Source organism: Lygodium microphyllum, chromosome 5, assembly GCF_053477565.2.
Source record: "Lygodium microphyllum isolate KBCC chromosome 5, Lygodium_microphyllum_v1.1.10, whole genome shotgun sequence".
In the NCBI taxonomy this organism is placed as follows: domain Eukaryota; kingdom Viridiplantae; phylum Streptophyta; class Polypodiopsida; order Schizaeales; family Lygodiaceae; genus Lygodium; species Lygodium microphyllum.
This window is the reverse complement of record NC_141139.1, coordinates 54888767-54915522: the sequence shown is the minus strand read 5'-3', so window position 1 is coordinate 54915522 and position 26756 is coordinate 54888767. Positions and strand designations below refer to the sequence as shown.

General features: G+C 44.0%; 1 protein-coding gene across 6 annotated transcripts in view; it reads right to left on the bottom strand.

The window, feature by feature from the left end:
• LOC148035839 (uncharacterized) overlaps positions 1-26098 on the bottom strand; it is a 32166-nt gene extending 6068 nt beyond the window's left edge. For 3 of the 6 annotated variants that reach the window (XM_087677854.1, XM_087677855.1, XM_087677857.1), the window contains exon 1: positions 25857-26094. In XM_087677854.1, coding sequence (XP_087533980.1) covers positions 25857-25972 — 116 coding nt within the window. In that variant the 5' untranslated portion in view covers positions 25973-26094. Of the gene's footprint in view, positions 1-25856 lie in introns of all 6 variants that reach the window. The other 3 variants (XM_087677853.1, XM_087677856.1, XM_087677858.1) reach the window with 2 other exon arrangements.
• Positions 26099-26756: the final 658 nt, after the last annotated feature.

The window sequence follows — 26756 nt, the reverse complement described above, 5'->3', positions numbered from 1 at the left end:
TAGCATCTCACTCATTTCTTCATGCAAAGGGACCACAATGGCAGACACTTGGCATGCGCCTTTAATTCTCACATGTGTGGATGCACGTTCTTTGTTTACTGACATGGCATTGAGTGATGTTAGCACATATAGGTGTTATACATAGCATAAAATTTAATAGTCGATTGATTTTTCACTTTACATGTTGCAAGCCTCTCAAATATTGGAGCCATCAATAGAAACGGAATGTGCATGCTTTGGAATACCTCTCGCAAGTGTCCCACTTGGCTACGGGTGAATTCCACTGGTATGCTATAACCAGCCTTCCTTCCGTGGATGGGGGGTAAATCCCTCATTACAACTTGATTACAGCAGCAAAACAATTAATGCAAATCTGAAAATACAAATTTACCTACTGATCTTGGACAATGCACACCCGATTGGCCCTAAAATTGGCGCCCCTTTCGGTATTTATTTAGCTTTATTGAAGAAAAAGTTGATTTACAATGGGATTCTCCCGATCCCCTTCGCAATCCAAACTCCCCTTGATGTCCAAAGTGACCAGCAAGTCTTCAATCTGATTTGCCCCTTGATTCGGGCACTTAATTAGCCTTCACCCACTTCATAGACGATGAAAATGCCCCAAATTCAATGGTTGGCTAGTCCTCCACCTGAATTTAGCTAAAATTCACCTCCAACCCTTTTGAATGAATGCTGGCATCTTTGGAGCAAGGCTGTGAAATGGCTGGGAGGTGAGAGAGAGAGCTGTAGAGAGAGAAAATTCAGAGGTTTGTCGCGAAGAATGACTAAAAACAGTCAAACGCAACTGCTGCCTTGCCATAACAACTTGTAGATGCAAAGAACTAAAGAAAATCATTCATTTACTGTTGTTGCCCTGTCTCAACAGCCTATGGATGCTGTCACCTGTTGTTGATTGGTCTTCTCCTACCCCTGGCTGCCTCAGAAGGTCCTCCAATGGCTGCAAATCAGACCAACAGCATCTCCTCCCTCTCTCTTGCAAACTGAATATACTAAAAATGCCTCTCTTTAACCTCTAAAGACGTTTTTCAGTCTTGCATGGGCATGTTTGACAAGTGGCAGCCTTTCCAAATGGTTTTTCTAACATTAGCCATAATTAAATATTAATTTTCAGTCTTTAAATACTAAAAATTAATCTAATAATTATTTCAATGCCCTGAAAAATAATCTGACTCGACAATAATTAAATTGGCTGAGCAACTTCCATTCCCGAGTGTCTTTACACCATCTTTGACCATCAGATGGATGTTAGGTACCATTAAACGCCACTTCTCTAGTATCACCAACTGACACTTATGGCCAAATGAATGACCGAGGCCAACAACTGGCACCAGATACCACCAAGTACCTGTGTGCCATAACTTAGAGCAACTTTTGCCTTTGACATCCCGTGATTTTCTCGGATCCCGGGCTCATAAATTTACTCTAGCCCCAATTACACCTCACATGTGCAACATTTACTTAACCATGTGATTAAAAATTAATCCATATATTAAGTGAGGTTTCAAAAATACATGTCCTCATGACATATACATATACTACATTTTAATCGCAAATGAAGAGCTTTTTTGTGACATTGCTTCAGTTGCAAAAAATTTGGTCACTTTATGGCAGAATATAATGAAGCCAGAGAAGGGACAACACTGACAAATGTGGTTCTTACTATTCAACACGATGGTATTACTATGCATATAGATGCCCAACCCGCAGAGGGAAATCTGGACAAAGGCAAACAATTGCTTTTACCCCTCACCAACGATGTCCATGGCTGGCAAGAGGTGCAGTCGAAAAAGAGCAAAAAGCATAGTTACCAAAAACGGGAAATGGGACCCCCCGGAACGGGAGAAATGGGAGAAATGCCTAAAGTTAGGGAATGGGAACGGAGGGAAGAGGGAAATCTAAACAAAGGCAAACAATTGCTTTTACCCCTCACCAACGATGTCCATGGCTAGCAAGAGGTGCAGTCGAAAAGAGCAAAAAGCATTGTTACCAGAAACGGGGAACGAGACCCCCTGGAACAGGAGGAACGCCTAAAATTAGGGAATGGGAACGGAGGGAACGGCATATATATATATATATATATATATATATATATATATATATAGAGAGAGAGAGAGAGAGAGAGAGGCCAGGCAAGCAAGAGAGTCAGGCCAAGCAGGTAGGAGAGGCAGGGGGCTGCAGGCCAGGCGGGCAAGAGAGATGAGAGCAGATAGGGCCCAAGTGAGGTAGGCGGGAGCAAATAGAGCCAGGCGAGGTAGACGGGAGTGGGCGGGCAGGAGAGGCGGGAGCAGGTAGGGCCCAAGCAAGGCAGGCGAGGCAGGCAAGCAAGGCAGGCGACAGAGGCGGGAGCAAGCGGGACAGTCTGGCTCCAAGGAACGGTCATTTCAAACAGGGAACGGCTGCTGAAACGGCCTGGAACGGCCAGGAACGTTCCATGGGCGTTTCTCCGATAGACACATGCCGGAACGCGTTAATCCGTTTTTACGGCTCGGAATGGGCGTTCCCTGTTTCTATGGCAAAAAGTCAAATGATATTCAGAACATTGGATCCTTGGAGAATACACAGAATGCCCTACAAGCCATAAGGACAAGCCTTTGTTCCAAGGTGTTGGTGTTGGTGTTGCACCTTTGAGCATTAAGGCAACATCTAATCCTAAGGCTCAACGAGTCTATTCCAACCATTGTGAGAGAGGAGAAGGCTGTTAGAGAGCAAGGAGATGTTGATGTGATTTGCAGCCACCAAGGATCAGTCCTACAACAAGTGGGAGCAATTTGAAGCCCTCCAAGAGCAAGTGATAGCAGCCCAAGCTCCTTTTGGTATAGATGACAGCATACAAGACAGGACAACAACCTTTCTGATGCTCTTAAGCTATAGTGACAGCTTCCATGGTTGTTTGAGCGAGGCAACGGAAATTTTTCAACATTTCTCACAATGAAACTCTGAAATTTCTCTCTCTACAACATTCTCTCTCATCCCCAGCCATCTCTCAAGTTATCTCAACATTTTCCAACAGTTTGAGCCATCAGGAGGAAGAGATTTCAGTCAATCTTTGCTGTAAACCCTAATTTACAGAAAAAATTAGAATTTAACAACTGCCTCAAGATGTGTGCTCAGAATTCAGAGCCTAAAACATAAATTCCAACAACTAACATTGAGAAATTTCAAGGAGATTCAAGAGGCCAACCAGCCAATATCAAATTTGGGACTAAATTTGTCTTTTAAGAAGCGTGGTAAAGGCAAATCCCCAAGCAAAACAAAAAGCAAATTGGTTTGGAGGGTTGTTGGTCAATTTTGATAGCAAGAGGCACTTGGATTAGCAAAGGAGATCAGAGCATCTCTTGTACTCCTTCCATTTGCAATATAAGATAAAGAAATATCGCAAGGGGCACCAATTTTGGGGCCAACAAGGTGTCCAATGTCCAAGATTAAAGTGGTAAAGTGTGCATCTTCAATATACGTGAATTTTATGCTTGTTGTCATTAGTACTTAATCAGGTTATTTCCACACTATCCAAGGAGGAAGGCCGGTTTTAGAATTTTACACTATCATGGCTTCAAGCTTTTTTATGTTGGTGTTTCAACAAGAATCCATTCCGGTGTGTTGCTAATTGTCAAAGAGAAATTTCAACCAATAGTGATCAAGAGAGATGTATCATGCAGATTTATAGTTGTGGAAATTTCATATTAAGGGAAAGTGATATGGCTTATGGGTCTCTATGCTCCTAATGATGTTCTTGGTCATCGTGAGTTATGGTGCCAGTTGAGAGCATGTCTCTCCCTTGGAAGGTCTAGATTTATCACGGGAGATTTCAATGTGTGTTGACCCATCGCATTCAACTTCCAGACATGGACCCATGGATGGCCTAGAATGCCAAGACTGGAACGCCTTTGCTTCAATAGTTTTGAAACATGATCTTTGCTCATGGTTATCTTCGCTAAACCATGGCTACACCTTCCATTCAACGCAACACCTATAAATCTAGAGCCACTTGGATCAACACCTTTTTGCCAGAGGTTTTGGAAATCAAGGTTTTGCAGGGCTATATTCTCTCTAATCACTTTCCCGTGGTATTTAAGATGCATATGCATCCTATTGACCCTTTTCGAGCCCTTTTGAGCACATTTCAACTCCTTCCTCCAGCATAAGATATTTGATGGCTATATGCAATAGTTGCTACATCAATTTTCATTGAACCTTCCGTCCCAAGAGGTAGCTTCCCTCGATCAATTGATATGCAATGTGCAAACGATCGCTAGACAATATAGAATACATCATGCTACCCTGCACAGGCAATGATTGCAAGATGCCAAGCAATTCTTGGCTTTGACATCCCCTTTTACTTTCCATCTCCACAAGATTGGCACAACTTGTTGATACTTTTCAAAAGATCATACTAGCAAGCCAAACTTGTTGCACTATCAAAGGAACTAAAGGACAATAATTGTCAATTGCATAAGTATTATCGCGGCTTGCATAACTCCTTAGCTAGGAAAAATGTGGTCTAAGTGTCATGAGGACATGTATTTTTGAAACCTCACTTAACATGTGGATTAATTTTTAATCACATGGTTAAGTAAATGTTGCGCATGTAAGGTGTAACTGGGTTTAGAGTAAATCTACCAGCCCATGACCCGAGTAAATCATGGGATGTCAAAGGCAAAAGTTGCTATAAGTTATGCCACATTGGTAGTTGGTGGCATCTGGTGCCAATTGTTGACCTAGGTCATTCATTTGGCCATAAGTGTCAATTGGTGACACTAGAGAAGTGGTGTTTACCAGTGTGTTCCTACGTCGCACCTGACAGGCCCGCTCGCATCGCGCCCAATTGGCCCGCTCGTGTCACGCCCGACTTCGAACTCGCGTCGCTCACCCCTCGCCCGTGGCTCCGTCCAACTGCCTTGCTCATACTCCGCCCCACTCACGGCTCTGCTCAAACCTGCCCACTCACACTTACCCTGCTCGCGACTGTCAAACTATGCCTGCACCATCGCGTATGCGTCCCACCAAGCTCCGCCCTCTGCGTCAATGATCATCGACCTGCTATGGCGGCTCCACCCTCTACCTCACGCACGAAAATACCTCCCTAGTCGACCTGCTGTTGTGCCTCCATCCTATGCTGCACGTTCGTCTGCTCCATTGATTGCTCCTCCTCTGCAAGTTCAGCAAGAGTTGCTTGCATCTGTGGAGACGTGATAACACTAGCAATTGTTGCTCCCTCCGTCTGCAGCAACATTCCCCTGATATCATAGCAGCTAGCTTGGTAGCCCTCAGGAGTGACACGCAATGGAAACCTCTGATCAGACGCCGATGCATTCTGCACGAGTACCCCCAAGTGCCTCCCAGTCAAACACCTTGCGCATCATCCTTCCTGAGGAACATCTCCTTTTCATCCGTGCCACAAAGTTGGAACTGAAAGAAACAGCAATCTTTGGATGGGTCGTAGAACACTCTCCATTTAGGGCCCAGCTTCGGGATTGGCTTCACTCCACGCTATGCATTGGAACAGCGCATATTGCAAAGGCAGTTCTCATGGGTCAAGGGATCTTCATGGTTCAACTCACCTCCGCAGATGTAGCCCATGAGCTAGTGGATAGCTCACCTTATGCCTCCACAAAGGGGATCATCTATATGGTTGCCTGGTATAGGGGCTTCACAGTGGAGGAATTCGCACTCCACAACAGGTTTCCTAGACACTCGGTCACCCTTCTATTTCCCGGACTGGCGGTAGAGTATCGTCAATTAGTAGAGGACTTTGGACGGTTTTTCAGCACAATTCTTTCTCCCTCCTTCACGGATGCAGTGACAGCCGCAAGAGTCCCGAAGGTACGTGTGGCTGTGAAAGATACAAAGAACATACCTAAGTTTCTTGAGTTGAGGCAGGCAGACACTCTTTCAGGCAGCAGCAGGTTATTGTGGCAAGGCAATCTAGTCAGTGCCTGCGATGCCATGACTTTGGGCATCAAGCAACAGATTGCACACATTTCAGAGCCAAGGCGGCTCAGTCGGCAGACCCACATATGGATGCTGATGGTTTTACACGGATCCAACGACGACAAAGAGAGAGACGGTAAGGGGGGCCTTAGCCAACCCCTCAGACACAGCCACGGCAACAAAGAGCAAGAGGGTAGGCGACGGGCCCCCGTCAAAGCACCCCGCGACAGCCCCCCGCTCGTCCCACCCAGTAAGATCACAGGCCTCCATCCCTACCACCCACTGAGGCATCACAGCCCACCCCACCCGAGATCCCCCAGCCCCCATGTCCCCCCCTCCTCATGGATCGCCCCTCAACCCTATCCCACTGGCCCCTCCTTCCGGGGCCACTCCCCCCCCCTCCCCACATCCGCCTCATACTTCCGATCACCCCACCACCCCTCACTCTTCCTCTTCCCCACCATCTCCCCTGCAGATCAGTCCCCCCCAATCTTCACCCAGTATATGTGTCCCCTCCCCCCCCTCCATTTCCCCCCCCTTTCCACAAGGGATAACGAGCCTCACACGCCCATATCTTTTCCTCACCACCAGCCCAACCCCCCCTCCCCACACAACCACTATCTCATCTAGCCCAACCACATGTCACACTTTCCCTCAATAGGGGCAATTGCTCCCACAGGAGTTTTTCCGCAATGATCTGTGGTCCTATTTGAGAGTTGCGGAGCGCGGAAAGTTTCCACTACTTCTAGAGGTGGGGATCTTCGTGGCCCACAAGTCAAGGAGCAGCAAGGTCCATTTACTTGCACCACCGGATGGACCAAACTATGCTTTCTTCTTTCAAACCTCTCATTCAGAGGACTAGACGATGACATAGATAGAGGAGGAAGTGAGGGGCCATGTTGCAGACCACATCTCCCAGTGGATGGGTGAAGGAGGACTAGCACTTTTTTCCCAGTAGTGGCCAAGGTGCACGATAGGCATTAACTCGTGGGCTGGAGCCAAGGTCCTACATCTGAGCATTATTTTTCCAACCCCTACCCAATGGAGCTCACCGATGGATGTGATCGAGTGGCCCCTCACACAGGCTACCCGCTTCTACCAATGCACAGTCACTCCTCTCAGCCTGGCTGATAGATGCCTTGGTGGTACCGCCAGGGCATCTATCACCGGTCCGCTCGAGAGCCACCATGGGGGAATGGAGTTCACCCTCCAGGCTTGCGACCAAGCACATTCGCATGCCCCATAGCTCTTCTACTTCATCAGCAGCTTCTACACCGAACAAATGCATGTTCGATCAGTCATAGATTTCCCCACGAGTCTACACATAGCATCCTGAAATGTGAATAGCCTCCAATGGTTCTAAGAAATTGATTGTTTGACAGGAGTTGCAGTCTGCCCTTGCCGAACGGATCGACATCTTACTTCTTCAGGAGCACAAGCTCACCCCCTCCCAGGCCCATTGGGTGGGAAAGGTACTTCCAGGCAGCTCACACACCTACTAGGAGTACTCCATCAGTGCCCACGGCAGGAGTGAAGGTGTATGCACCTCTATTGGCCCGAGCCTTACCGCCTATGTGCAAGATCACGAGACCATTGTGGCAGGGAGGGTCCTATGGATCAAACTGGATTTAGGGAACTCGTGCCTTGGAGTCCTCAATGTTTATGCTCCTACTAAGGTTAGGGCGCGCAGCAAGTTCTAGATGGAGATTGTAGCAGGACTCCCCAAGGTAGACTGTTGGATTGTTGGAGGAGACTTCAACAACCTAGAGGCCTTAGAGGACTAGCAAGGCAAAGGCAAAGATTACTAAGGTATGGCAGGGGAGGAGCAAGAGGCATGGAAGGTCTTCTTCGCAGTAGGAGTACATGATGCTTGGCAGAATCCAGCTTTTCACAAGAGGGAGAGGTCGTTGAACTTCTCTTGGGGATACAGGCGGCTGGGCAGAGCTCTTTTAGAGCGGTTGGACCAGTTCTATGTGGGAGAGTGGGGGTGCTCTCGCAAAGGCCACATAGGGCAATTGGCTGGCACCACTTTGTCTGATCACTGTCCGGTTCTCCTCACACTTGATGCTCCCTCTTCAGCCCTTCGACACGTGATCCTGTTGGATCCCAAAATCAATCTACAGGAGGGAGGAGGTGAGGAGACAAATTGAGCACCTCTGGACTAGGGAGCGGGCCAAGGTGGACCAAATTGTAGAGGAGGTTGCAAAGACCTTAGCTGAGTCGAGAAAGATCTACCAAGAGGCAGCCCTACAGGCCAAGCAGCAGAGTTGGAAGGAAGAGAGAGCACTCCAGCGACACCTAGCAGCCACTCAGAGACTACTCCAGGAGGCACCAAGGGATCCCACTCTCCACACATAAGAGGTGTGCACACGGGCAGCCATCGCCGATCTTGAGAACAAGCACTCTGAGTTCTCCTTCCGTACCTCAACAACCTTTTGGGCGCGGAAGGAAGACACGATGTGCATGGAGTTTTTTTAGGCGCATCAGCCTCGCACCTTAGGAGATCAAATTCGCAGCCTTCGGGATTAGTACGGGAGGATTCGCTCTAGCCCAGATGAGGTGATGGAGATTGCCACTAACTTCTACAAACAGCTTTTTCAGCAAGAGGCAGTCTCAACCAGAGTACAACGATGTAGACAATAGGTCTAGGATTGCATTTTGTCCCTTGTCACAGAGGAGATGGGATGCTCCCTCCTAGACCCCTTCACAAAGAAGGAGCTAGCTGAGGCCTTCAATGCATAGGATGGGCAGAAATGCCCCGGAGAGGATGATCTTTCTAAGGCCTTCTTCACTACCTATTGGGAGGTGGTGAAGGACCCCCTACTACTGGCCTTTCAAAAGGTTTCAGCTCAAGATGGATGCCAAGGAGTTTATCAGCGCGTCTTGTCAGTCTCCTCCCCAAAGGGGAAGATCGGTTGAAGATGTTCCAGTGGAGACTGATCACCTTGTTGTCAGTGGCCTATGAGGCCCTGGCCAAGATGATCAGGAGTCAACTCCAACCCGTGCTTCCAGACACCATTCATGACACCCAGACAGATTTTGTCCAAGATAGGAGTATCTTGGACAATGTCTTCACTTTTTTCGAGGTGACCGAGTGGGCTCAGCACAACGGTCAAGGATTGGTAGTACTCCTAGATTCGAGAAGACCTATGACAAGTTGACTGGGACTTCTTAGAGGGCACCATGGCGAGGCTGGGCTTCCTCCAGGGCATGGATCTATGGGGTTTCGACACTTTACACATTGGCCACTAGTAGGGTTCTCATTGGTGGCAGAAGGGGGGATTCGGCAAGAGAGATCTATCTGGCAAGGCTGCCCTCTTGCCCCATATTTGTTCCTACTCTTTAAGGAGGCGGTCTTACTTCCTCCGCTCACGTGTGAGTGGGCTACGTGGCCTTCGACTTCCGATGAGGGAGGAGACTAAGCTGCTAGACTCGGAGTATGCAGATGATACCGCTCTTTATGTAGAGGATGATGAGCTAATGTTGGAGAGAGTGAGATTAGCTCTAAAGGTATTTTGCACTCCAGCTGAAGCGAAAATCAACTAGCGAAAGCCAGTTGGTTTTCTTACAAATCTAGACTCTAGCACAGAGTGGGGTGTCCACTTGGGGTTCAGATGGGTGAGCAAGGACAGACCGTCCGATATCTAGGGTTCCAGGTGGGACTCGACATCACTCCTGCCCAGCAATTTCTTCCAGTTCTCGACTCTATTAGGCGGAAGTTGACCTACTGGAGCACTATCCACCTTTCCTTAGCAGGCCGAGCCCTAGTAGTCAACGAGGTCCTCCTAGTGACAGCTTGGTACATCGCCTCTTGTTGGTGCTTCTCCTCATCTTGTGTGGTTCAGCTTCGCCACCTAGTACGGAACTTTCTCTGGGTTGGCTTAGACGGTTTCAAGGATTCTCAAGCCAAGGTGGCATGGGCGACCATCATCCGGCATCAGTTTGAGGGAGGGCTTGGGATCATCGACCCAGAGTTCCAGAGCCTGGCCCTTTTGGGCAAGCTAGTGGTCCATGGTCTCACACTAGGTGGGCAGACCTGGAAGGTCCTTCTGCAGGAGAGTCTCCTGGAGTGCATACCGAGGCTTGATGGTGGTTGGAGGCCATCCTTGAGATGGATCTTCACAACTGCCCAGATCTTCCTTCCTCCGCAGCTTACTTCGAATGTGACAGGGCCTTCACAAGGCCCTAGTTCAAAGGCCCCCAAGATCTCAAGAGAAGATAGACTGCCAATTAGGTGGTTTGGAATCCCCAAGTCAGAGATCAAGACGAGATACAGATTGGTGAGCGCTCCCACATCCAGTGGGTTGGCTGGGAGACTGGCCTTGCTCGTACTATCAAGACGTGGCGGGAGGTGTACAGGATGGTGCATCAAGAGGTGTTGCAACGGGCATCAAGCTATCAACGAGGAGCTGAGGTGAGGAGGGAGATTGACTCAGCGATCCCTCAAGAGCGACTAGACCTCCCAATCCAAGAGCTGATGGAGCCTGGTGAGGTGTGGGCTGCCAGATTCTCACCGGCAGGCATCCCCTTACAGGTGGCAAGTAGAGTGGGCGGTGCTCCCTACGAGGCTTTCTTCATTGTGCAAGATGGGGGCGTCTCGTTCTTGACAGAGGACAGCAGGATGAGGAGATTGTTGTCCTTCCTTGGAGGAGGATTCGTGTGGTTGGACTCCAAGGGAAGACCTGGCGACTGGAACCTTATGTGCCTTGGGAGGAGTTTTGAGAGTGGCGTCTTTGGATATGGAAGAGCAGGCCACTTGATGAGCTGGAGTGGAACCTTGGAGAGTGGCTATGCCCGGCCACTACGGTCGCCAAGAAGCCACTGAGGTTCTTGGAGTACACAGCCAGGATTGGTGGACATGTACTGATGCAAGAGGATATGGATTGGACACCTTCACGTAGCAGATACTGGGTGGAGCTCAGCATCACGGATGCCTTCCATCGGGCCATCTGGCATCACCTGTGGGACAACTGGAGGCCAAGGAGGGTGTCATATTTCCTTTGGCTTTTGGCACATGGGGGTCTAGCTGTTGGGAGTTGGTTGGCTCAGATGCAACAAGATGGAGGTTGTAAGCGCTGCCCACAACAGCTGTTGGAAACTCCAAAGCACTGCCTTTGGTCTTGCGAGGCGGCACAGCTCATGTGGAGAGGAGCTTGCCATATTCTCTGCCGTGTAGCACCCAACCTTGGCTATATCTCGTGGAAGGGCTTTTTATTGGCAGATAGTCAGCCAAGGCCGTCACGTTTTGTATGAGGCCGGGATGCAAGACACGATCTTTCTCATCAAGGCTCGATCTTGTGCAGTGATCAGCTTGGAGGTACTACCCAACCGCCAAGTATTGGAGCCCAAAATAGAGTGCTTAGAGGTATGGGAGATCGTAAGGAGTCTCACAGGATGGCACATTTGAAAGGTACGTTGTCAGGTGATTTTTGGTGGGGAGTGCTTTTCAGTATATGAGACTTTGGCAGAGCTTTGGACCTCCATCATCCACTCCCTCCGCGGCCGTTGAGACCAGGTGCAGGGCAAGTCTCGTACTCATCAAGAGCTCCATCTTCACTTTCTACTCACTTGGGGTGGCCATGACTTGTTCTTCACGATACAGGTGGGCATCCCCAAATGGTGATACACCCCCGTCCATGGCTTCTTGCCCCCATCTCCCCCAAACTGCCTTAAGAGGCTTGTATACATGATGAACTTGTGATTTGCATTAGCTCCAGCTAGTTTGTTGAGCACATACAATTCGTTGTAATCAGCCGTCTGAGTAATATAATTAGCCACATTTCACTTGCAAAAAAAAAGAGGTGGCGTTTAATGGTACCTAACACCCATCTGATAGTCAAAGATGACACAAAGACACTCAGGAATGAAAATTGCCTAGCCAATTTAATTATTGGCCAATCAGGTTTATTTTCAAGGCACTGAAATAATTATTAGATTAATTTTCAGTATTTAAAGACTGAAAATTAATATTTAATTACGGATCATGCTGAAAAAACCATTTGGAAAGGCTGCCACTTGTCCAAAGGCCCATGCAACACTGGAAAACGCCTTTAGAGACTAGAGAGAGACAGTTTTAGTGCATTCAGCCTGCAAGAGAGAAGGAGGAGATGTTGTTGATCTGATTTGCAGCCATTGGAGAATCTTGTGAGGCAACCACGAGCAGGAGAAAGACCAATCAATAATAAGTGACAGCATCTACATGCTGTTGAGACAAGGCAACAGCAGTAAATGATTGATTTTCTTCAGTTCTTTGCATCTACAAGTTATTGAGACAAGGCAATAACAATAAATGACAGATTTTCTTCACAAAGTCTGAATTTTCTCTCCTCAGCATTCTCTCTCATCTCCCAACCTTGCTCCAAAGATTACAGCATTGAGATCACCAAACATTGAGAAATTTCAGATTTCTCTACTGTAAACTCCAATTTGCAGTAAAAACCAGGGTTTAGCAACAGCCTCGGGAAGCGTGCTAAAAAATGAAAGCTCCAAGTCTTAGATTCAACAAGGCCGAAGCTGTTTTTAGTCAAATTCAAGTTGAGGGACCAACAAATCAATGAATTTGGGGCATTTTCTATCTCTATCAAAGTGCGTGAAGGCCAATCAACTGTCCGAATCAAGGGACAAATCAAATTGAAGACTTGCTGGTCATTTTGGACAGCAAGGGGAGTTGGAATACTAATAGAGATTGGGAGAATCCCATTGTACATCAACTTCTTCTTCAATTAAGTTAAATAAATACCGAAAGGAGCGCCAATTTTAGGGCCAATAGATTGTCCATTGTCCAAGATTGTAAGTTAATTTGCATTTCTTAGTTTTATAATAAATGTTACTATTGCAGCTAAGTTGTAATTAGGGAATTACCACCCATCCACAAAAGAAAGGTTGGTTTCACTCATAGCAGCTAAGAAACACGTTTCTTTGAATTTGAAACTTACGAAATGTTTCTTAAAGTACGAAACGTTTCTAAGAGTAAAAAACATGGGCATTTTTAACTTTTTTTATTTTTTTGGTGAGTTGGAACCCAAAACATGGTTTTTTTACAAAAACTAATGGGCAATGTTAAACATGATGATGATGATGTGTAATGACTCGTGAGGGCTCAAGATTTTGGATGAGAGACTAATTTTTTTGTGATTTTGTTTAGTTATTGAACTTTGTCAATCTTGTATTTATTCGTCTTGAGATTTGAATATTATACAACTTTAGTCTCATTTATGAGTTATTTATGATATATTACGATTCATTCTTGATTTTGACATTTTGTCAGTTTATTTTGAAATGAGAATCATGATGTTGCAACTTGACTCGGTCCATATTATAGATAGGCTATTTACATGTTAATTATAATTTTCTTTGTATGATATGTATGAATCATAATTTTTGAGTTATAAGCCATAGTATAGCTTGTCCAAAGACTAACTTTGACATAAGTAACAAGTCAATAATGGATCATGGATATGTAACGTATAATGTATTATTCTCAATTGACTCTATTATCACTCAAGCTCAACTAGCCATTCTTTGTTTTAAGAGAGTTCCATAGAGGTTTAGAATCTCTTTTCCCAGTCAAAACTATTAAAAATCCCTATATTAAAAAACCCCCGTTTCTTATTTTACCCCCTCTTGAAAGAAACTTACGAAACACGTATCTGACATTTCGTTTCTAAACGTTTCTGACGTTTTTGGCTGCTATGGTTTTACTAAGCATCTCCAACAATGAAATGGTCACGAATCCACGAGCATTTGTAAAAATGTGTAGAACCTATTTCATGGGCTTGCTTGGATTGCAGTCCTTTGTTTCTCATGCAATCACTACAGCCCGTTCATTGTTTTGTGATCTAGTTAAAGATCAAGTTCCATCAGATGTTGCCAACAGTTTGGATATGGACATCACACAAGATGAGGTCGTGAATGTCCTCTTGCATTTGCCTAAAGACAAGAATCCGATTTAGACAACTGGACACATGCCACCCTCTTCAAAGGAGGGGCTGATTAAACTTATCCCTAAAGTGCCGTCCCCCTCGTCCTTGAAGCATTGGCAACCAATCTCACTGATGGGCTCTATGCATAAGATCTTTACCAAAGTCCTAGCTAACAGATTGCATGAATATCTTCCAGACATTATTCACCCTACCCAATATGGATTTATCAAAGGATGCAATATTCTACACAACATCTTGAATGTCCAAATCGAAATAGATTATGGTCGCATATACGAAACAGGAAATTGTGATGGTTCAGTTGGAGCTTGAAAAAGCCTTTGATCATTTGGAATGGTTCTTCTTGGGTCAATTGATGCAAGCCACGGGTTTTAGTCCAAGAATGTCTAGACTTATCAATATTATTAGCATGGTTCCACTTCAAGAGTTCTGCTCAATGGTGGTGTCACAACACCCTTCCCCCTTTGTCAATCAGTTAGGTAGGGTTGCCTATTGAGTCCTTTGTTCTTTGCCTTGACCACTCATCCCATTCTAACAATGTTGTCACGTCTAGTAGCCAATGGTGAGGTGGTCGAGAACTCTCTCTCTCCCTTCACAAGAAGGATTGGTGGGTCAAGCCTTGGCAAATGATACCTCCATGTTTCTTAAGGCTAATCCAAATAATATAAAAAGAGCAATGGCCACATGGGACTTATTCGCCCTTGCCTTGGGACTACACATTAATGCATCTAAGTCAACCCTTATCAGTTGCACTGAGAGTGATCTCTGGACCTTGGGCTTGCAAGGCGAGGTGGTGCTCAAAGGCTCCATTTTCAAGAACTTGGGCTATCCTTTGGGAGTGCAGGTTATGCCTAAGGTGCTAATAGATTGGATCTCTTTGAGTATTATGGATAAGTTTGTGTATTGGAAATCATAAGCTTGGCCTTTCCAATGAGATTAAAAATAGTGCAGACAATCAGGATACTGATGGTTTCATATTACTGTCCCTTGCTCCCTTGGCCAAAGTCTCGTTTACAACAAATTACTCAACCCGTCTGGTTTTTGCTTTGGAAAAAAGATTCTACATGGATGGGTATCTCATGGATCTCCTGGCACCATGTTTGCACTCCCAAAAGAATGGGTAGTAGGGTTGTTTTGGATTTGGAGACGTAGATGATTGCTCTTCATTAGTAACTATTCCACGCCTTCTGCAAGGGTAGGCAACCCTGGTCCTTGATTGTCAAAATTTTCCTTGAGACTTAAGGTATCAAGCATAGTAACACCAAGATTTCTACCTCATGGTAGCATGTGGTTAATGTCGAAGAGCCTATCCATCTCAAGTCTTCCATGTTGTTGAATCATTTGGTCCACTCTTGGAGAGAAGTCCTTGTTAAAACTTCTTGGCACCCACCTCCAAATCAAGAGGCAGCAAACTCCCTGAGAGCAAAAGTATTGGTGGTTTGGAAACTTCTCTCCTGGCAAGGCAAAGAGAAACAAAGGCCGATATTGAATAGGATGGTGCACCTAGGACTCATCATTGTTGCTTATGCTCTTCTACCTATCGGTGGAGCGATTATATCCTTCAAATCAGCTCAATGCTACCTTCATGTTTCCCAAGGCTACCACAATTTGTGGAATGCCATCTCCACCTCTTTACGGGCCATGTAGCCTCTCCCCTCTTTGGACCAAGAGACCCCTTGGTAGGATTCAGTGATTAATGGCCGCCTGCTTTTGGGTCATGCTTCAACAAATCAAATATATCATTTGCTTATTCATGATATGCCTAGCTTGTCCAAAAAGACAATACTCTTGTACCTTGTCTTGTATTCTATTTCTATTTGTATGACTCTCCCTTTTACATTTATATGATATATCAAAAAAAATTACGTATCTCTTTTTTTAGATATAAAATTTTGTATTCTATTTAGTTTCTCATATTGGTTAAGTTTACAAGCCTAAAAATTTTCTAACACAAGAATTACACATTGCACTTTAAAGGCAATACGTTGTCATGCCACTGCAAAGGTAGTATTTCACGATAGTGCATTATTTTAGTAGTATTTCACAATATTGCATTATCTTAAACACCAAAAAGGCAACATTTAAAAAATATAACAAATGAACTATCTTTTTCTCTGCCTCCTTCTTTCCCCTCTCCCTTACTTTCACTATTGAGGGGGGAAATTAATGGGGACCCACCCCTAATGTATACGCTTATGCACTTTTTGAAAAAACCACCATCCCCTACACTTATGTGATTCCATAAGTTACCTATGGTGAACCCTCAAGACTAAGGTTTGGTTGTATGTAAAAAGAGCCATGACCAGCTAGAAGAACCACAAAAGGAGGCAAGATCTCCAAGGGGGATGGGGAAATCCTAACCAAAAAGGCCAAACATGATGGAAATTTGTGGTAATAACAAGCTGGCTTAACAAAATGCCTTTTCAATCCAACGTCTTCATTTGGCGAATGTTGATTGGTGCGCTTCCTCTTGTCTCAATGCTCTCCAAGCGAAGGATTTCCAGTGGTTGCTAATTCTTTTGTCAAACGTCAGTTGAAACCCCGGCCATCGGTTCCTTACTTGCCTAGTCACGCAAAAGGTTTGGTCATTATTGTCAGCCATTTGGTTCCAAGTGGTTGGGCCATCGATGCTTCCAAAGAACTGGATCTTTGGACATCCCCAGTTTGTGGACCCCATGCAAGTTGATATGAAAGTGTTCTTTCCTTTCTTACACTTCTAGGGTTGCTAGCACGTATGGACAATGAGAAATGCATTAATCTTTGATGCTTCATCAGGTGTGTAGAGTCATATAGCCGCTTAAAAGGGCTTTTCCATTGGCAACTAGACTTGATTGAGTTAACAAATATTCTCCTTAGACAGGATCTACTTGCTTGGCACACTGCAATTTTTTCTACCCCCCTTTAGTCACTATGCTTCCTTTGTACATTCACTGTGATATCTCAGATTTTACACACAATGGCCTAGAGCCATCCTATATCTTGTAACCATGTAATCTTGTACTCTTTTTGTAATCAATACAATTATCTTTTGCGAAAGAGAGATCGAGAGAGAAACGGTGAAGACTACAGAGAATGAATGCTGAATACAAAGGGCAAAATATGTACAATAAGTTGTACGTGTATGAACAATTGGAGATCTCTCGCCCTAAACAAAACTAAAGTGACTATTATCAGAGGCAGCGTACTATAAATAGCAAGTAATAATGTGCAAAAATATGTAGTCAACCTACATTTAATGAAGTTGAGTGCTACACAAACTAGTCCGACTATTAGAATTAGCCTCCTACCATCTGCTGTCCAGCCATCACCGACTATAATCCATCACTATCCAACCCTAGGTTGCCTGTTTTTTCGACCGTTGCCTTGTTGTTTGAAGGTCTCCATTTGCTACGTCATCATAGCACCTAATCAGCCTTCATTTTCAGCATCTGCTACCAAAGGCAACAGGCTGCCACCATCTCTCCCACCAAGCAATTGCTGTAGTACCTGCGTTTTTGCTGTCCAGAAGGCTGTCTACATCAACAAACACCTCTCCTATTGTCACTTGATAGTTCTCTACCTCAAGGTGATCAGTTTCAGCCTTCCTTTGGTGGTGCATTGCTACGTTTATCAGATTTCAGCCTTTGATTACTATGTTTTGGTGACCAGCCCATTGCTCTTCATTATTCAGCACTCTCTCATCTCCAACTAGTGGTCACAACACATGGGATCCATCTCCGGTAGACATCACTCTGTGACACTGCATTACTCTACCCTTGTGCATTTTGTACACTCTTACATTCATTTACAACATTCATTCACTTCACAGTTTCTTCTCTTTGTGTTTATCTTTGTGTTTGAGTTTTGAGTTTTTGTGTTTTACGTTTAGGGTTCAACTTTTGCTTGTCACTGTCTGAGTCTTTGTGTTTCAGTCTTGGTCATACATGTTGTGTTTCCTCAATCCAAACCCTAACATATCTTCACATCCTCAACAAAGACGACCTGCTCGATGAAGACAACACAAGTCTCAAGTCTAAGAAGGCCATAAACTGAGAGAAGAGGGAAGCCCAAGTCGAGAACATGGAGGGCCTCAAAAACAGAACACGATGGACAGTTGGCTTCTATATATAAAACCACATAAGCACATCCATGTGCACAAACTCTACAAGAAACTCGATCACTATGGCGCGTATCCTGCACAAGCACCAATGGGACTAGCTCCTCCCAAGTGAGATTCTCCCAGCTACGAGAAGTGAGAAGACTGGTATAGAACACATCATATGTTGGTGATGAAAGATGTGAGAGAAGTATCACAATTAGGTTCTCGGAAGAAATGTTTGTACCAAGGAATGAAAGCTCATCCCGAATCTCCTCCATCCTGTGGATGTGATTTCTTATTGTAGGGGAATCTACAATAGAAAGCTATCATAGCTTTAACTCAAGAGATAATCAATGCCCAAATGTCTAGATCCGGAAGAGATAATCGATACCCAGATGTTTGGATACATCTAACATGCATAAGCATAGAATCTATACAATTCAAAAGGAGAGAGAGAGGGCTCTAGCATTCAACCGATCCCATAAAGTCACCGAATCCATAGTCACACCATCATGAGGATCCACAATAGGTCGAGGTATAGGGACTGTAAAAAAATCCCAAAAGTCAATCATCGAGGAGAGACTCCATGGGCATGCAGCATGACCATAGAGGATAGTTTATCCCATCCAACTTGTCGGATGCAGAGAGAGAGGGTAGGATTAGCACCTTCTCAAGAGATGCCGTCAATGCCAATCGGGGACTAAAAGCCCCAAAAGCATATAACATGAAAGAGGAATAAGATGGTGGTCGGTTTGAATGATCCCAAACGGCACGATCCCCTATAGCATACACATTAGCCATATCTGTCCTTCAAGAAATACTTGCAAGAAAACAAAGAAGATGTTGCAACAGGAATGTCCTCCACCTATACAAGGTCCGTCAACCTACGAATCAAAAAAGATTGATGGAGACAGGGAGTATTCGAGGTAGGAAGGGAGAACTGGATGCTGGGAAGGTATGCTGACTGAAAACACAGATTCTTCGTCACCGACACCCAGTGGTGGTTGAGACAACTGGTCTCTTGGGCCTGGCCATCCCCTTATTCTCCCCAAAGGGAACAGATTACTCAATTGGAAAGCAAAGTCCACTATGGTTCCATCCACCTTTGTAAGTCCTAGTAGGCCACTAGGCGACTAGCAAGCACCTTTTATCCAATGCCTTGGCCTCTCTGGGGTAATCACTTGGGCTCCCTTAGATAACCATCGCCTTTGTAGTCTTGGTAAGTCATTGGGCAGCTAAGGTGCACCCTTTGCTCAATGCCTTGGGGTCGGCCACCTTGGGTAAAAGAAAAGAAAATTTGGGATTGGGATGGTGCACTCCCTTTTTTATTCCAATTTTTGGCCTAAGAGGGGGTGTTGAGCTAAAAATGCATTAGCTTTCTTAAAACAGCTCAAAAACTTAATCAATTAAACCTTTTATTAAAAAGAAATGTGTTCCTAGAGAGTATTTGTGCCCCATAAGCAAAACCTTAATTGGGAGGACCCAAACTTTCTATAAATAGACTGCTACCCTCCATCCAGCCACAATCTTGTTTTTGCAATTTGCCAATGCCATATATCTGCTGTCCACAACCTTGTTCTAGGAGGAAATCTCAGCCGGAGCTGCCCATCATTCTTGTATATTTCCTGGTGCCTGCTGTCCAACCTTCCATTGCTGATTATGGAGGTTTCATGGCCTGTTCTCCACCATATCCAGCTGGCGACTGCACACAAAGGCTGGAATAGCTTGCATTTGATGCATACACACCTTGTCCAGCTGCCATACAGCCTGCTCTGACATCGCCCAGCTGCCACATGGCAGTCCACTGCTGTGTTTTGCCCTGATTGATGCATACACACCTTTTCCAGCTGCCATACAACCTACTTTGACATCATCCAGCTGCAACATGGCAGTCCACTACTACATTTTTTCCTGATTGCTGCTGCACAGCCTGTTTTCAGCTGTTGCAGATTTGCATTTTGCTGCTACTGATCTATACAGCTGCCACATCATCATTCAGACCCTCAAGGAGGTTGCCTTGCTATGTTTCGGGATCCTTCAAAGTACAACATACTCTCCAACTCATACTCTTTGCCCTGGTCCTCCAGACATGGGAGTTTGGGGGTTAGTATTCTTCACCGCATGGTGTGTTTGCTGCATTGAGCATTGTGTTCTATTTAGAATTCATTCTTCATTATTCACTATGATCATTGTCTCTATGTTACCCTAACCCTAACTATGTTCTATGTCCATCTGTGCCTTTGTCATATGACTGTTTTTGTGTATTTTGTGGTAGAGCATTTCTTTACGGGCTACCTATTGTGTTTTAGGATCCATCTGAGTACAACATACTTTCCAGCTCATACTCTCTACCCCAATCCTAGAGAAACAAGAGTTCAAGGGTCAATGTTCACTTTCCATAGTGTGTTTGCTGCATTAAGCATTGTACTTATTCATTATTCATTCATTCATCTTTTGTGTTCATTGTCTCTGAGTTACCCTAACCCTATTGAGTTCTCATATCAATCTGTCCTTTGTCGCATAATTGTGCTTATTATTTGTAGACAAGTATTTCTTTACATAGAAGACATCATAGTTTGAAGACGGGAGATGAGTGATGAAAATTATCACCATGTCCTCTGATAAACTGTCCTACCAAGGGATGCAAGCTCATCCGCAATTCCTCCATCTTGTTGATGTGGTCCTTCATAAAAGGAGAGTCATCAATCGAAAACATTCGAAGCTTCTTTTCAATGGTAATTCAAAGGGCAAAGGTCTTCTGCTAATAAAGAGGAGAGCTTTGTTTGCACCTCCACCGTTGCTCAAAATCACATTCACAAGCACAAAATCTTGCAAAATCATGAAGAGAAAATAATAGTTTCTAGAGTTGACCTGATCCCAAAGGGCTGCTTGGTCCATATCGTACAAGCAATGCAAGGATCCTCCGCCATACAGGGAATAGTAGTAGTAACAAATGACCATAAATTAAAGGTATCAAGAATGCACTCCGCTTTGCAAGACCAAAGAAAGTAATTTGGGCCATCAAGGAAACCTTCTTTGGGCAAAAAGGAAAAAAGGCACCTACACAAATAGTGCCAGAATGGCCATGAAGGTCCTTCAATAGGCACCCTATTAGAGACTTATAGAGAAGCAAGGGAAACAGGCCTCTCCGATCTTCTTGACCTATCAAAGTTATGTGGCTTTAATCTTCAATCTTCATGTCGCTCTTCACAACGTTCGGACTATCGGGATCGCCTATCTGAAGAAGACTCGATTGTCTCCTCATCTAAGTCAACAAGCATATCGAAACAATAATCATAACACACAAAAATTTGTTGCATTTTGATCTTGAGCTTCCCGAACAGAGGAGAAATCAGCTACACCCCACAAAAAGAAGTTGTACATGCCCAACACACTTTGTAGAAGGCTTGAACAGTGCAGAAAATCTATGTTCTTCGCAACAAACCTGCACCATAACAGCAAGTAGAGTGTGGTCTCCTCTTCATAGAACCTCCAAGTCCTCTCTTGTGGCAATGATACCATGTGAAAGTGTGCAACAAAAGAACAAAAACACAAAGAGAGAAGAGAAAAGAAAGACTGCAATCAAAGAAGATAATGGAGAGAGAAATCTGCATTGAACTCCAAGAGAATGCTGAATACAATGAGGACTAATCAATCCTTGCACACAACTCAAAACATCAGTGAGAGCACTGTATCAAGCTAATGGCAACATAGATGACAAATTGTTGAGCTAAAAATTCATCACATCTTGATTAGCTCTTTAAAACAGCCCCAAAACAATAAATTACCAAAAGTTTCATTGAACAGGAGCGACTCTAAAGAGTTTCTATCCACATCTATAATAAACAAGCTACCCACCATTCAATCCTATCCTTTTGTGCAAGTTTTTCGTGTCCACGTGTAGATTTCAGCCATCAACTTTTCACTCAGTGGCTGTTCAACCTTCACAAATGTTGCCGCCTCTCTATCACCCCTCCTAGCACCACCTGGCGAACGACTGCCCTTCAACTACCATCCTACTACCTAGTGACTTCCCACTGTTGCATTTGGTGTCCTCTTGCCATCACAAGCTCCTCCAACACCTATTCCTACTTGCATTTGCTAGCTCCCATACCTAGCGTCAGGTTTCTCTCTCCTGTGACTCCCTCCACAACTACATTTTGCTTTCTGGGCTGCCACCTGCATCATCTTCCATCATCTCTGCTATCGCTTGGTGATCCATGAGAGGAGCCTCTCATGATTAGTGTTTTCATATTCTCCACACTTAGACAACTCTGGCGGGTGATTACTACACTTAGGATCCATCTTCAATGGACATCACACTTCGACACTCACTGCTTTGCCCTTGAGCATTTTGTATACTCTTACATTCATTTACTACATTGATTCTGTTTCCTCACTGCAAACCCTAGCATATCATCACACAGATTGAAATTGTACAAGCTAACATGATCTACTGTAGCCTACAAACAAGACTAACACACAATAAACTTAGACAAGAATGTAAAACGATAAAAAGAAAATGATGAATTAATAAATGCTAAGTGAATCAATGACGAGGGACAAAATATAGAGAAGGGTGTTCAAGGAGCAAATGCTGCCCAACAACCACAGTCTCTCATGGGAGCAAGTTGAGCAAAGTGTCTTTGAGAGTGTCATCCTCTATGAACGATCCCAAGTGCAAGAAACCACCAATGTTAGAGGAGAAAGCTCATGCATAGCATTGCAGACAGCAAGGCAGCAGGCTGGATATCAAAATGCAGCAGTATTAGGGTCGAAGCTAATGAAATGCAACAATGTACTGCTAGCTACAACTGCTATTGAAAGGTGCAACAGCTAGCACCCAAAATTCAAACACCAAAGAGAGTTGTGACTGCAGGCAACTACTCCAAATGACAAGGCATATGAAGGACAGCAGCCAGCTGGTCAAAAGGCAGTCTTCAGAATGCGCAGATGGCTGGTAACAGCTGCAGCAGGTGGTAGAAGGAACTTAGATGAAAAATGCAGCAGGCAGAGTAGCAACAGTAGCAATGGTGTAGCAAAGGAGAGTGCTGGTGGCAGCTCCAAGGCAGGTGATAGCTTGAGTGGGCAGCAGCCTGTTTGATGAAAGGCAGCGCCTTGAGAAAAAGATGAGGATTCACACCGAGGCCAATTACACATAACCCCAAATGGCCAGGGCTGTGTTTAATCTCACCGGTATGGCCTTTACACACCAAGAGCACCCGCTTTCAATAACAAAAGTTGATTGGCCCACCGGTTTAAAGGCCTTCCCCCTCACTGATTGGTGGGGGATCAATTCTTGTTAGATGCATATCCAACCTTTTGGAATAAAAGTCTTGTCTCCTTGCAACTTGGGCACATCTTGGACACATTGCTTGATGGACACTAATTTCTCACAAATTGTCCCGATGTGGGAATGAGGGAATGAGAATGGATGCCCATATTATATCCTACATAGCAACAAAGAAACGTGTTTCTTTGAGTTTGAAACTTACAAAACATTTCTTGAAGTAAGAAATGTCTCTAACAATAAAAAACATGGTTTTTTTTGGGTTTTTTAAACATGATGATGATGATGAGTAATGACTCATAAGGGTTCAAGATTTTTGGATGAGAGACTTTTTTTATTAGGATTTTGTTTAGTCATTGGACTCTATCAATCTAGCATCTATTCTTGTCTTGAGAGTTGATTATTATACGAATTTAGTCCTATGATATATTATGATTCATTTTGGATTTTAATATTTTGCCACTTTGTTTTGGAATGAGAATTGTGATGTTGCAACTTGACTTAGTCCATATTGTACATGGGTTATTTACATGTTTATTTCAATTTTCTTTGTGTGATATGTATGAATCATAATATTCGAGTCCTAAGCCATAGTATAGCTTGTCCAAAGACTAACTTTGACAAAAGTGACAAGTCAATGATGGATCATGGATATGTAACGTATAATTCTCAATTGACTATCATGTATTATCACTTGAGCTCGATTTGCCTTTCTTTATTTAAGAGAGAGTTCCATAGAGATTTAGAACCTCTTTCTCTAGTTAAAACATAAAAAATCTCTATATAAAAAACCCGTTTCTAACATTTCATTTCTAAACAATTCTGACATTTCTAGCTACCATGATGTCCTATATAGGCGATGTTGGGCATTTGTCCTATTGCCAAAGTAAAATGCACTTTCAATAATTAATACATTTGGGGTTTGTTTTGGTGGAGTTCAATTACGCTGAAATGCATGAAATTCAGCATTAATTCAATTTTGGTTGCTCAGCTTACCCAAGGAGCTATAATGGATCAGCTTGGACAACAAAGGATAGGCTTGACAATCTACTTCTATTCCACACACAACATGCTGCATATGATGGGTTTTACACCATCAAACCACTGAAAGATTGAGCTCAACTGCTAGAGAGCTTAACATAGTAAGGGTCGAATTTCCTATCAAAAGTTGAGAATTAAATTTGCTTTTAAGTTAAATATCAAGTTTGAACTCCAAATAGAAACTTATCCATTCTTGCTTTTCCTAGAAATTATGGAATATCAGTTGCACCTTTGATGGGATTCTTTAACTACTCCCTCCTAACCACCAACTTCAATGGTAAAGTAATCCCTGTGAGAATCAATGGGTCATAGACAGTTGCCCAGTAAAAGCCCCACTAGGTTGGAATCAACAAGTGGGCCCTCTATTTGCTCTACTCCTTATCACACTTTTATCCAAAAGGGGTCAAGTCCTTGTCCTTCCTACCATCTATCAAATTTGTTTGTGGAGTAGAAATCTATTGGATTTATCTTTTCCTTCTCTCAAGGCAATGATGGCAAAGGTGTCGAGGATATCTTGGCTGGTAGGTATCTTGAAGCCTAGCAAGAGAGAGAACTTCGACAGACTTCTCAGCACCTCAACTCCCTCATCTTTATTATCTCAGGCTTGTGGTCTCGAAGAAATCCTTGGTGGCTTCCTTTCTACATCCAAAAAAAGCTTCTAGCATGAAAATAGTATCTATTTAGTACTTCTAAGGTAGTGCATGCCATATGAACGAGCTCCTTAGCTATCACTGGTCTCTTCTTAGAGCATCTAAGAGGTTCCTTTCAAAGACTCTAATCAGCTTCTTCTCTCCTCTCTAAGAAAGCTCCTTATCTACAAGAGCTCTTCATCCACTACATGGTCTGTCCTACACTTTGCAACTCTCAATGTCCCTTACCCCTCTAAGATTTACACCTTATACAAAAGCAACTCAAAAGTCCAATTATTCCCTCATCCTACTTGGCTTTGATCATCAATGTCGTGACCTGAAAAGTAGCGCATGGTAAGATATCTACCATGAAGAATTTGCTGCTTCAATTTTTTGTTGACTTGACAAGAAGCAGAGACGCCCATTGATTCTAAGAAGACGGAATGATACTCCCAGCTCTATTGAAGGCGGCATCGAACTTGGAAGATCAGCTACCCCCCTCCTACCCCATAGGATCTTTAACATGTTCTGGTATCTTGATTCCCACCTCTCTTGTCCTCTAAGATCTCTATCATGTTCTGATCTCTTCACAAGCATCTGCTCACCGGGAAGCTATCAGGCCCATGCCCCTAGTAGTAATCTGAAATAATGCACAGGATAATGCTCTTGTGCTGTACACAGAAGATATTAGGTAGCCTATTTCTTATTTAGTTCTCTAAGCCTACAATACTCTTGATTGATCTTAAGGTAGCCCACCTGTGTTTCAATGTTTTGGCTCTCTCAAAGCCAACGCTACTGATGGCTAAGCATAGATCCAAAGATATATATATGCACAAGTTCATCTGTACATCTGCTCACTGCATACTTAATGGACTTATATGTGCAACCAATCATCCTGCAAACACTTTTAGTTGGATTAGAAGCCATACTTGAGGACTTCCGAATGCTGAGAGGGAGGGAGAAGAGAGAGGCAGAAGGAGAACTCGGCAGGCGAGGGCTTCCACGAATTTGAATTAAACAACCATCGACGCACGCCTTGCTCCATCTCTCTCTGCTCTCTCTATCAACCGGCAGTTTACATACGCTAGTATGCCCTGCCCTGATCGCCCACGTTTTTGGGTCTAAACGACGCGACACGCGCAGGTCAATGTAACCTGCGTTAGTTAACAGAGTCATAGTTTGCATCGTCATGTGGCTTGAGATCATAATAGGGGGACTCTGCCCAATCCACTAAGTACCCTTTAACAAAATAAGGTTACTCTATCTACTCCAATAAGCAAATTTGTGTGGATAGTCTTGAATGTCTACCTCTCACCTCCTTCTTTCTCTCTCCTTTGAAACGCCTTCAATAGAGACCCACCATTACTACTATGAACCTGCAGATGGTTGGTTCTCCTATCAAGTCATAACTCCCTCACACAAGTTGATTGGCTTGCACAAAGCACGACTCTAACTGGCTTGTCAATTTAATTCAATGTATTTATTTGCTTGCATGGCTTTTTTTTATGCGACCATTTTGATATTTATGATTGGGTTTCATATGAATCTCTGTGCACTTAAGGGTAAGTCATTGCCAAGCCATCTAATCGTAAGTCTTGAAGTCTTTTCTTTATGTGACCATTTTGATATTTGTGATTGGGTTTCATCTGAATCTCTGCACACTTAGGGGTAAGTCATTGCCAAGCCATCTGATCATAAGTCTTGAAGTCTTAATCTCCCATTACTCATGCACCTATTATAGGTTTGAAATATAACATTCAATGTAATGCCAACCCTAGTGTGAAGGTGTGAATGTTTGCAATCTTAGATGATAATACGATACCATTTGA